A 13,355-nucleotide genomic window follows, 5' to 3' on the forward strand; every position below is an offset into this window, starting at 1 on the left:
GGAATTTCTTAGTTCAAAATCACTGGATCTGTAAGGCAGCAGTACGAATGATCTGTTGCAGGAGCATTCAACTGCCAGCATCCACTTGTAGGCTTTTAGAAATTCAGGTTGCTTTCTATTCAGAAGCCTGTTATTTCTCTTTCTTTTAGGCAGATCTGGAGTAGACAAAGATGAAATTCCATAAGCATCACTTTTCTTCTAAAATGTGTTTTTGTGGCAATGTAATCACTCTAGAAAAAAAAATGACAGAATGAAAGTTACTTTCAGAATTAAAAGTGTGAAGCGCTTTTACCCGCACCCTATTCTAAAACAAAACAAAACGAAATCGAACTAGTAGTTTTGGGGAGCCACACTGAGGAGACTGCCAGCACAAGCCCAGCAAAGGCGCAAGGGCAGTTACTCCTTTCGCCCCCAGGCTCCACTCTGACTTTTCTGGTGGATAGCAGCTTTGTCAGTGTGCGTGCACTGCTCTACTTTCTCCCAGTGGGGCCAGCAAGTGAGCCTGGCATTGGGCAAAGAGAAATTTTTTTCTTCTCCTACATGCTTGATTATGCCTTCATCAAATTATGTGGCACGGGTCAAAGGCTTTAAGCACAGCCTTGGTGCTAGTCTCCAGATTCAATCACTAAATTTTGTCTAAAAGAGCAAAATCATACCTGTAAAGGAGATATGACTGAAATCTCCATCTGTCTAACAAGAAGAAGTCTGGTATTACTCTCTTGGCCTGCTGCTTATTGAGAGGGTGCATAATCGGGAGTGGGGCAGAGGAAGGGTGTCTGGTACATTGAAGAAGGTGCTGAACTGGAGAAGGGGTGAGGATAAATGGTCAGCAAACTGATTATGGGATGTGAGTGTTACTTTAAGATCAGGTCACATCAAAGAACCAAATATTCTATTTCATTATAGCCAATGTGAAAGAATCCACGGAACACACACACCCCGCCCCCCACCCCCAGAGTAGGCTTCAAGTACAGATCTTGCATTAAACCAGCAGTATATGTTTTAACTATTCATTCTTTCATCAGAGGTTTTAAAAATGTAACAACGTGTATCTGGATGAAGCATCAAAGCTCTCCATTCCCCTCCCACCTACTTAATGGCTATTCATCATTATTCATTGTATAGGGCCATTCCTCCACATTAAAAGTTGTTTTTTTTTTTAATTAACACCTTAGATTAGTAAAGATGTTAACTTTTGTCAGCAGTGGGCTTAGGAAATTTTAGATTCTATGTATCTATCAAGTTTACACAGGATGAAAGGTGTGATAGCCAGAGGTTAACCACAGTACATACTAGCAACTCAGTTATCCGCTGCAAAATTAGGCTAGACATTGTGGAATTTTGAAGCTCCTGTCAGCTAGAGGATTTTAACAGAAATTTAAGGTTAGAAAGGTATTGAACCTAAGTTAGTTTTCTACTTTGTTTTAATATAAAAATATATCCATATATAGTATACTGAATGGGCTTTAAAGGAGATTTCTTACTACCCTCCATAATATACTATATTTCACAGGTATTTTTTCTAGAAACATACAAATTAAGCTCCATCTAACTGCCCCATCAACATTACACTAAGCCTGAACTTAGGGGCATTTGTTGCTATTAGAGCTTTCTTTCTTCTTACTTTTTAAAAAAATGACAGGGGCTCTACTAAAAATTTGATTCATATTTCAACCGCTTTCCTATAACACCTACACACCAGCATTGACTGAAAGCTTGATAACATACTAAAACCTAGCAAATAATGGTGTGATTTCAAGTTTACTTTACAAAATATATTTGTCAACTCTTGATTAGCCATGCTGGTAGAAAGGAATAATGCTATCCAAAACAAGATAATCCCAAAATAATTTAATTTGCTTTTGAAATGCATTATGGGAACTTGAGCCACAGATTTACCTTTATAATCCTGTTTTACTTAGGCCAATATTAAAGTGAGTTTACATTCCCGGAGCACATTCCAAAGAACAGCGTACGTAGGAAATAACCCAGAAGCTTGCTGGGTGGCAAAGGAAAGCAATTTGGGATTAAAACTCCATCAAAAACAGTCTGCAAAATGAATCAAAGGGCTGACAGTCGTATCTTAGTTCTGTTTCCTGTTCATTTTGATATCATTCCACCACCAGAAAGGTAAATGTTGATGCTTTTAATAATGTGATCTGATTTTGATGGATTACTTCCACTTGAGATTGACAGGTTATAAATAATTACCGTACCAGGTATTCTTACTTTCTGATTAATCAAAGACCTCTTTAATGACAAGTTAATTCCACTCCTTTTAATGGGAGGTATGCTCTTCAAGTAGTTTTTCTCCATAAGGGAGAAACCTCAATGGACTCTGGATGGGTCAAAACATTTGCCTACTCTTGGCCCCCCAAATCTGGCAGGTATCATTTTCTTCTCAAATACAAACGCAGTAAATGTTTCTGGTTCAATTTGTCTAATGATATATACCTAAACGTTACTCTTCAGTATACTAATAAAACACACATGACTTCAATAGCCCTGGAAATGTGAAGTCCAACACAGCAATGGTTCCCCTGCCCAGAGAAGCCCAAATGATAACAATATATCCAGTTAGCCTCTCATTCTCTTTCCACTCTCCCCAATCTCGTGGCCTCAGTTATCTTTCTAACTCCAATCTTCCTAGAACTAAAAAAAAAAAAAATTCACGTTCTTCTGAAAATTTCTCACCGTTCATTAGTCAACATGCTAGCCATCCCCGTGATCAACTGGTGATCACAAACACGCAGGGGCAAACAAGTAAAGCATTGAAGACAAACAAATGAAAGTAAATGAGGAGAAATGGAAGCATTTACCCCAAAGATGAGTGTATAGTAATACAGTTACATTATTCAGCTTAGCACTGCTTCTGGCTTATATACAGTTTTTTTTCCCCCAATAAGAATAGCTCATCACACCTTTCTGTGCCCTGTAAATATATGGGAAGATGCCGCTCAGGAGCCTGATAAAAATCGAAGTGCTGTCCCTCAAGGGTGAAAACTAGCAATAACTGCTGCTAGTCTTTACAACACCAATCACAGCAGACTGTTGTCTCCTTTACAGATTAGAAGATCAAATATGCTTCTCCTCATGGCGGCAACGGTTTTGTGATGGAATACTCAAAAGAATCTGTTAAGGGAAATGGATGACGCTTGTAAACCTCCATCTCCTCAAAGGTCAGCTCAATTGTTTCACACCTGCCCTTCGCAAGCAGGCCCTGGACCACTTATGCATGTTCATTCCAGTCTTGATTATCTGGATACAAACTATCTGGGGATCAGCTACAGGATTTTCATCGCAGGTCAGCTTCGCCCCTACCTCCCAACACACACTTGGGCCACTTCACTCTGCTGCCTAGTTACTGCAGACTTAAAGAATGCAAGTTACTAGAACTCTAATATAGGCAGTCTCCGATTTACAAAAGAGACATATTCCAAGGCTCATTGTTTAGTTGAAGCTCAGAATAAATTATCCTACGGAAACAATGTTATAAATAAATGGCGGATCGGTTCCTAGGTTCATCCACACATGCCTGTATTAAACCTATGCAGGTCCTGAACTGAGAGAGGAACGATTTTGACTGCACCCAATGGTCACTTATAACATCACTTCTGTGGGGAGATCTGTTTGAAGTTTCAATATGAGGCTCCAGGAAAAGATCTCTTCTAGCCATGGCAATAAGAATAGGGTCCCCTAAATTCAAGCAGCTGAAATAGCTGGGGGCAGGGTGGCAGGAGAAACTATGGTCAGAGCTGCAGCCACGACAAGGAGTCCTTCATAGGAGGTGGCAGGTTTGCGTGCGAGGACAGTGTTGATATATGCCTTCCAGACCAGAGGCACAACTTATGAAGAGGCAGGAGTTAAACACCACACTTATTGGTCAGACTTTCAAGGGCACCGTGGGCGCACACGTGAATCATTTTCAAGGTGAATTTAGAGGTAGTCTTCGTGAAGATGGAAATCTAAGACCTGTTGCTGCACAACCAATAACCAATGCAGAATTGCTAGAGAATGTACTTTAATTTCATATGGTGAGTGCATTATCTGGGCAATTTTATCAATAGCTTTAAAATTAGCAATCTAATAGTTGTGGTAAAAGCTGAGTGTGCTGTAATGTATTCATTTCATTACTATAAAAGGTAGCCTTTTTCATCTCTCATTTCTCACTCAGGACCAAGCAGTGCTTTCCAGTAAATGATCCTCACCATCTTTGAGCCTGGCAGCATCTCTGAGACAAAACATACTGCAGGCTTTAATTAAGCATTTGACAAAAGCTATTTTCCAATACTGCCAATAAAATGTCTGAGCTACTTGAGCTATTTTTACATAGTCTTAAAGCATTTTCAAAAAGGTGCTAAACAAAATGAATTTAATATTAAAAACGGATTTTTTTGTCCCAAGGAGAGGATTTGATTTTCAAGGCTTCTCAAGTCTACTTTCCTGACTGCCAAAAGCAAATTTGCTTTTTAAACAAATGAAGAGCATCCCTTTCTCCAGTGCTTTTGCTTCCACCTGTCTCATTTTATTCTGTTTTTCCCACCATGATGGTGCAGATTAAAATATCAGATTTTATACATATGGAAAAAATGGAATTGAAAGACTTTTGGCCATAACTGGCAAATGTCAACGGATTATTCGGAAAGCCACACATAGGTGACTTCAGTTAAGGAAAGGACCATTCCTGGAAGTTTACTGAATGCACCCCTTTCATTCCTTTCAGTGTTTCCGTGGGATCCAAGTAGATACACACACTATTCGTGTCTGGGAGGCAAAGATGAGCAAACTCCTCCCCCAGATTGAAAGCCTTCGATTCCAGTACAGGTCAAATTCTTTTAGTCTAAAGCTATGGCAAACAGTTCAATGTAATGAAAATGACCCAAGCTCTGGTGGATGGCTCACAGTGATAACACTCCGAATGAATTACTTACAACGAAATTGGATACTGTCAAATTCAAGAAGCCTTTAAATCTTCCCAATCCTTGCCTATATAACAGTCTTTCATAAACAGGAAAATAACATATTGAACATCTGATGAAAGGGCAGTGTGGTGTGCTGGGTGGAGCCCTGGACTTGAAATCAGATGTATGGGTTTGATTTTCTGCTCTGCCACTTGCCTCTTTGACCAGGGGAAAATTCTTAACACCAGCTTCAGTTCCAGTACCTACTGTCCCCCAGTAAAATAATGAATGTAAATATGCTTTGCAAATTATAAGGCAGTAGGCAACTGTAAGGCATTTCCTCCATCAGCAAGCTGACAATTTAACAACGATCCCTTTTAAATTACACACAATAGTCCTGATTTCTCCCTACACCGGTTATCCTCATCTATTCCAACATGAAGACTTGGGGGGGGGGGAGTCACTCGAAGAAGCCCGAGTTTGTTCCCCAAACAATTCCCTGCCAATGACTGGAGTGTTTTGGTTCATATTTGGTAATTAGGGAGAGGAAAAGAAAGCAAGAGATCTTATTCGAGTTTTGATGCATGTGTGATATTCAACTCCTAGTCCTTGTTTAAAGGTCTTTTGCTAGTGAATGGCCAAAATTTTTACCTGGGAAGCATCACTCTTAAAAATGGAATGAATGCACATCGATAATGATTGCCAATAACTTTAGTTAACTTTAATTGAATGAAATCTTTAACTGTTATAGGTCAAATATCTCTGCTCCAAATGACTGTCCAGTTCTTTTTAGGTGGGGATGAATGTTGCCTAAAATAAGTGACCCATCCATGGTGACTGACATATCTCTGCTATATGGAGATTTTATTCTAGTAAGGTATAATAAATAAGTCCAATACAACAAAAACTTTGCTCTCAAGCACCTATAATTTATAGCAAGAGGATCTGGCAGTACTACACTGAAAAGAAGCTTATACCTCCTTCATGTTAATAACAGTGTCTAAAATTTCAAAAGGTAATTACTACAGATTTTTTTTTTTTTTTTTGCTTTTTCATACCAGGTGCTGTTATAACTTTACTAATTTGGCTGGCCAATTCTCTCACCTCTCTTAGAGCTGCTCTTATCTTCCCATCTCTGGAATGGAAAAATCAGTGAATTTTTTTAACCTTAAGTCATTTGAAACTATGAATTCTATATCAGATACAGCAGTAAAAGAGGCAAAAATGCATTCGTGGGTCAGGAGTCACACTAAACCATATAGGAAACTGCATTCTCCTCCGAAATGCTAACACTTATAACCCATGTGTTTAAAATCTGAAGACTTCACACTTCTTAAATTATTTCATTTATAAAAAAGTCAAGTCCAGGTTATATTTCTGTGTGCTTCTTTCTAACTGACTTGAACAAATGGCTTGGAAGTACTTACTTATATGCAATGTGACTTGTAGGTAAATGAGATTATATATTAATTTTGTGTTATATGAAAAAAGTTGTCTCACTGCCTTACGGGCTCCCTTCATTTCGCTTAAGTTATAAACAGATCCGAACTATAAAGATCTCAACTCTGAACAAGCATGTAAACCACTTTAAGTGAAAGTAATGACTAACTGAAAAGTGGGATTTGGGGACACAGAACTTTAATTTAGCTTTGTGTTTCTAAAGGTGATAATAATAACAACAGTCACAACAATGGTAATAGTAGTATAATAATTCATGTATAACACTTACTATGTGCCAGGAACTGTTCTAAGCATTTGCCATAAATTAAAATTACTCCGGGAGATATCTAACTCCTAATGAAGACTGTGCCTTTGCTCCTTTGTCAAAGCATATTTGTTATTTTCTAAGATGATCTTTTTTTTAATGTTAGATAAGAAGGTGAAGAGAGATCAGAAATGGGTGAAAATTATTCTATAGCTTTATAGAATCAGAATTAGCCAGCTTGTTCTTAACCCTTCACGGACAACATTCTACCGTACCAATTTACATTAAGATGGTAGCGAAAGTAATTTCCTGCAATGATTTCTTTCTATATATCCTCCCATTTATATATCTCAGCAAATCACGTGCTTTAATCAGTCTCAGGACCAATCATTTTGGCAAGAAACTAAGTCATCTGTTGAAATTGTTGAAACGTCAATGTTTGTTAATCCAATGACAAAATTAAAATATCTTACACTTGTAAAGTGCTTTAAAGGTCCAAAGTACTTCCACATTCACTCTCTTGTTTTAACCTAACCACCTACCTCCCTGTGAGATACAGCCTCCTTGCTGTAGTTACTCAATAAAGTTAGGAATTTCCTCAATGAACAACACATTTAGAGAACATTAAGCCTCAGGAATAGTTACGAAGTCATTTGAAGTTATTCATAAATCAGTAACTTATGCTAAGATAATGTTGATTATTTTAGGATCTAGATAATATTTGCGAAGACAGGGTTTATTTAAGGAACAAGAAATTTTCATCTTTGCTTAAACAAAGAGTAGTGGAAAGTATAGACAAACCTCTATGAAAACCTGTCCTTTCCAAAGTACCACAGGGACATAGACAGCTATGGAACACCCACATCAACATCATAAGTGGGGTCTTCAGCAGTTAGGTGCAAACAGTAGCTTAAGACCAATTTCCAGGTGTACTTTACAGAATAAAACAGATCTGTTCTTGAAAAGCTGGTTATGAATTAAATTCTTGGAAATAGATCTGTATATTTTAAGTGCATGGTTCTAGTAGTAGTGGTGATTGTGTGTGTGTGCCTGCACGTGTACGTGTGTGTGTGTGTGTGTTGGGGGGAGCTCACAGTTTAACGGAGATCTGAATTGAATCCTTTGGCAAGCCAAAGCATCCTTTTGTCGTTTTAATGATCACTCTTTAATGTGTCCGTGCTGCAAACGTGAGTTTTTGTATGGCAAGTTTTCTAAAGCAGCGGGAGAAAGGGGAGGGGGCCTACACCTGCACTAAATAGGGAGCTTGTTAGGTGACTGCTGTGATCACTCCCCAACTTGTTCTGCCTGATCAAGCACAGTGGGCAGAGATCCAATCACAAAAGCATTCCACAAAGCAAGCAAAGCAAAAATCTTCACTAAACTGACTACTGGAATGAAAACTGCTGGGGTCCATCCCTTCTCTTCCCTGGAAAAGAAGCACATTCTGGTAAAGAGGGAAGGCAGTTGAGACTATGGAGACATCATCTTCCAAAATCACTTCTTGAGAATGTCTCCAGACAGCCTGATAACAACATTGCACGATGTACACAGCAGATTTACTTGAAGTCTTATTTCCAAGATCCTATTCTTTCTTATTTCTTCCTTTGGAAAAGTAACCCTTTAAAAAAAACTTCCACTCTTCCAGGGTAGGTTGCCCCTGGGGTCAGGTCTTCCTCCTGCCCTTATTATCTTGCTTACTGAATTGCCCAGAAGACACACCAATTAGATGTTTTAAATGCTTTTTAAACCTTTCAAGCAATATTCATACCCATTATAGTGTTGTCACCATACCCTCTTTGGGGGGAGTTACATGAAGAAAATGAGGCACAGCAGAGGTGACTTGCCTGTCACTATTAGTGACATAGAAAAGGAATGCTCAAGGTTTCTGGCAATTTATCCTGTGTAAAAACTAAACAAATCAACACAAAAACACATTCCAGAGCCAAATACCCTCTTCTTTCAATCACCTGTTGTTCTGGATTATTTACCTTTTGTTCCCTCCAGACCTTCATGCTAACAGTTGAGATTTAACTTTCTTGGTAAATCACGGCAAACCAGCATAACAATGACTGCTTTTTAAAAAAGTAACTTTCATAAGGAGAATGTCATCAACCCCCAAAGGTTAACAGTTGATTATTACTGCTCAGTATTCGGTGCTCTTATTAAATTTCCTGCAATTAAATATGGTCATTTGTAGAAAAGCAGCTTTTACTTGTTGATTTGAAAATAAGTTGATGGGATTCAATTTACGACGTCCTGTTTGTGTAAATCACTAAGCGTTAGGGAAGGATATCTGAAAGCATCCTCATGCTACATATCCTTAAGTTTGAACTACTCCTAAAAAGTAGAACCAATGTTTAAATGATAATCGGTTCTTTCCAGGTAAAGAAGCTTATCATTAGATTAAAACAAGTTTTTGCAACGATCACAAGGTATTGCATGATTAAAACTGAATTCTACTTTCCATTCTAAATAAGCACCAGTGAATGAAATATTAGCTCACATTTTCCTAACACTGTAGACAGAGTAGTGCATCGATCGATTCATTAAGCAATAACCATTAACTTCAGGGAAATGAATTCTAAACTTACCAACCTCTTTGGGGAGAGTCGAACTTCTCGTTGTCAGGTCTGGCAAAGTCCATTCTCACGTACGTGTCGTCGTCGTCAGAATCTTCTTGCTCCGGGGGTCTCGGCGCCCGGCCGCGGCCAGGTGATGGAGGGGGAGCGGCGGCTGCAGCGGCAGCCCCGCCGGCTCTGTTGTTACCTCCGGCAAGGTCTGCCGATGGGTTCTGCGCTCTGGGGTTCGAGCCACCCGCAACGTCTTGGGCGCCTCTTACCGCTTCGGCACCAGCAGCATTAGCAGCAGGTTGGAACCAGCGGACGGAGGCGGAGTCAGATCCCGCGGCGGCCTCGAGGTCCGCGGCGGCTGCGCCGATGCCCGGGGCAGCGACCAGGGCGGAGGCGGCGGCTAAAGCCCGGCTCACGGCTAAGGTTGGCGCGGCTGCCGCGGCCGCGGCTAAAGAGGCGGAGAGGTCTCTCTCGAGGCTGTCGGTCGGGAAAGCAGAGACGGCGGCTCTGGCAGCTGCAAAGAAACTTTGCGAACGGCTTTGTGGGCGTCTACTCTCGAGCTCTTCTTCCAGCAGCAGCCTCCCTACAGGTGGTGGTTCAGAGCAGCGGCTGGGGGAGAGAGAAATGTCCATACAGCACTCAGAAAATGGGTCGACCACGTAGATGCGCCCCGTTTCAGCATCGTAGCGAATGGCACTGTCAGAAAAAGGCACGGCCGGGGTCATTGCTGGGTTGAAAATCACTTCAATATAGTCGCCTTCTTCCTCATTAGCACTGTTACCTGTAGCACTGGGAGGAAGAGGCGGAAGTGGCCACCTAGCACCGTCCAGAGAGAAGGGGTTGGCACCTGGAATAGCTCTTAAAAGATCTGAGAGGTCGTTTGCTGGATTTGGAAATGGCACTCCGAACTCAACATTCACGTAATTCGAAAAGGCGAACTGTCTGGGGTCGGCAATTATGCCCCACAAACCTGGCAGTCTCTGAATACAGGGAGCTGGCATATTGCTGCCTCTTTTAGGGAAGTCAATGTTGATGTAGCCACGAGCGCTGTCGGCTTCTTTCCGCTCATGTGTGGGCTTTTGTGGTTTTGGCTTGATTTTATTTCCTTTTGTAATAAAAGAAAGTCGATTAGGTCTCTTAGTCTTGTTCTTGGGGGGCGCATCCCCTGAACGCTTGGAAGGTGATCCCTCATCTCTAGGCTTTGAGAATGACCCCTCAACTGAAGGCTTTGAAGTTACATCTTTGGGGCCTCTGTTAGATGAGGCTTCTTTGTCTAGGCCCTTCCCCAGGAATTTTCCAGGTAACATTGGTACATACTCACTGTGGTCACTCTGCCCCAACGGGGAGCTCCGAAAAGCATGTGGCAGAGAGAAGTAGGAGCTCCAACTTTTGGAGGAAGAGCCTCCCTGAGGATTTCTGGGGTTTTTTGGAATTGCACCAGCTCCAGGAGCCATAAACATGTAGTCACTGTCACTGTCATTGTCCTTTGAGTCATCCTCTTTGTCAGGATCAGGTGCTTTTGGAGGACTTGGTGCAGGTGGTGGGCTCACTCTGGGAAACATCATCATGTACCCTCTTGAATCTTCGAAAGGTGATCGAGAGTGGCGCTTTTTTGACGCAGAGACAGTTTGAGGAGCCATTGGCATGTAATCACTGGAGCTTGAGAGAGGGGCAGCCCCCCCTGGCCTCATTGGCACGTATGGGGGCCTCATTGGCACGTATGGGTCATCCTCATCTTCATCAAAAGCTCTGGCTCTGTGGGGACCCCGAGCTGCACCTTCTGGGGTCTCTGTGTCTTTAACTTCTTTGGCTTCTTTGCGTTCTTTTGTGGCTCCTCTGTCAGCACAAAAATAAAGTCGGAACCTTCCCCCAGACTTTCCTTTTCCACCAGTTGCTGCAGCTGGCGGGGGTGGAGGTGGAGGTGGTGGAGGTGGTGGCATTTGCTGTTGCTTGCTTTGAGTTAATCTGCCAAAGTAGGATCTTTTCTTCAGAGATTTCCCATGATCACCATTGCCTTCGGAGCCTTTCCCACTTCCTGAGCCTTTGCCCCCTCCAGAGTTCTTGCCCCTGCCTGAGCCATGGCCATCTCCGGGTCCTTGGCCACGGCCTGAGCCGTGCCCACCTCCAGCTCCCTGGCCACTGCCTGAGCCATGCCCACCTGAGGTGCCCTGGCCATCTCCTGAGCACTGGTTTCCTCCTGCACCCTGGCCCCCGGAGCCCTGGCCACTTGAGCCCTGGCTGCCACTTGAGCCCTGGCCACCTCCGGAGCCGTGCCCCCTGCCCGAGCACTGGCTTCCTCCAGAGCTCTGGCTACTGGAGCCTTGGCCACTTGAGCCCTGGCCACCTCCGGAGCCCCGGCTGTTTCCGGAGCCCCAGTTGTTCATGGGCATATAGTCGCCTCCGTTTCCTTCCTGATCCTCTTTGCCCTGAGGGTTGCCTTCTTCCCCAGAGTTGCCAGAGCCGGAACCAGGTGCTTCAGAAGACAGGCAAGCTCCCTCGTTGGGGGCTTCTGCAGGGTGCGGGCCACGCACGGGGCTGGGTGCTACGCGGCGAAAAAAGCTGGCTGGCACTGAAATCGCTCTCCTGGATCTCCGCGCTCTGGGCAGGTGCAGTCTTCCTCGCCTGGAGGTGGGCACAGGCTCACTGGGTGTTATGTAGCGCCTGGCGAGGAGCATCTCGTCTTCCCCGTCACCGATGGCCCTGAGGTGGCAAAACTGCTCAAAGCGGGACCTTCTGAGCCAGCCGCCGGGCTCGAGCGGCAGCATGTCCAGGTGCCTCCTAGTGGACAGCAGGGTTAACAGGTGGGCGCCGATACTGATGCTGTAGCTGCGGCAGCGGGCTCTGTATTCGTCTGCACACAAGGCTCTCATCTTCTCCAAAAACAGCTCGTGCATGTTTTGGGCCACCACACAGTCATCGACCTGCATCCAGAGCTCCCCCGGACCGATGACGGTGGACCTGCCGACTTCCAAGAAGAAATACTGCTCCGAGTGCCCGCAGCGCCGGATGCTCAGGAGCTGGACGACCACGCTGGCCACTTCGGTATTTAGCCTCACAAACACAACCTCCTCGTCGGTAAGACAGAGCCGGAACACGCCGCTCAGCTCTTTTCTGTGCCCCAGCCCCCTGGGTTTGACTATTACCTGCCACACATCTTTGTAGAAGGGTGGCTCCGCCGCCGCTGCAGCCGCCAGTGCGGCTGGCTCTCCATCCGGCTGCGCGCCGGGCGTGCCGCAGCGGCGGCGCTTGCTCTCGAGGATGAGGCGGCTGAGCAGCAAGTACCAGCTCTCTTGCTCCGACTCGTTCTCGGCCACCATCGCGAAGTACTCGTCCTGGGTGAAAAGAGCGATGAGGTGTCGGTACCTCGCGTCGGCTCGCTGGCTCACCGAGAAGCACTGGTACAGGGTGATAACGCGCCGCGGTGGGATGAGCGCGGGGACCGCGGCGCCAGAGGCAGCCGCCGCTGCTGCAGCCGCCGCGGCGCGGACACTGTGCCGGAACTTCCTGGCATTTTCGTAGTATTCCAGCCGAGCTGGGGCGTCGGCGGTCTCCAGTTTGAGCACGAAGTAGCGCCTGTGGCCATGCTTCTGCTTCCGCAGGTAGCCGCGTTTGCAGACTTCGTCCCCGACGGGGAGGTCCTCCTCATCGGACTCGGAGTCTGACCGGGAGCCAGTGGCCGTGGAGAGCCACATGGCTCCCGGACAAGACGACCCGGTCCCAATGAGTGCGGTCGGGGTTTCCGAGGAAAGAAGTGGGGTGGTCGCCACCTCAGCTACAGCTGCCGCTCTTGCCGCTGCTGCAGCTCGCCGTCTCCTTGTCGCTTGGTCGCGAGCGAAGGAGCAACTCGCCATGGTGATGCACGATGGTTTTAAGGTGAGCGGGCGGAGGGGGGGGGGGCTCGGGGAAGGGAGGGTTGGGGGAAGAGGCCGTCTACCCCCGTCCGCCCGCCCGCCCCAGCCCCCTCCCGTCTCGGCCCGCGCCCCCGCCCACTCCACTCCAAGCGCGCGGCGGCGGGCAAAACAACACGTGACCGCTGCCTCACGCGGCGGCCGCTGTGGCTCCGGCTACCGACGCAGTAGAGGGGCGCAAGCGGCCGCCAGCAGAGGTGTGCGAGGGAGGGGCCGGTGGGCCCGAGAGGCGGGGCCACCTCCTATCCCGCCTAGACCCTCTTGGAGAATC

General features: G+C 45.2%; 1 protein-coding gene across 2 annotated transcripts; it reads right to left on the bottom strand.

The window, feature by feature from the left end:
• Nucleotides 1-3,959: 3,959 nt before the first annotated feature.
• On the bottom strand, nt 3,960-13,027 carry IRS4 (insulin receptor substrate 4; the record flags this gene model as incomplete). Of its 2 annotated transcripts, XM_082377021.1 has the most annotated exons (2): nt 8,491; nt 9,198-13,027. In XM_082377021.1, coding segments are annotated over 2 exons (3,831 nt in total). The 2 variants fall into 2 exon arrangements, with proteins under 2 accessions (XP_082233146.1, XP_082233147.1); XM_082377020.1 differs by having other exon boundaries at nt 3,960-13,027.
• Between the last annotated feature and the right edge of the window lie 328 nt (nt 13,028-13,355).

Source organism: Balaenoptera borealis (genome assembly GCF_965194805.1).
Source record: "Balaenoptera borealis genome assembly, chromosome: X".
NCBI lineage: Eukaryota > Metazoa > Chordata > Mammalia > Artiodactyla > Balaenopteridae > Balaenoptera > Balaenoptera borealis.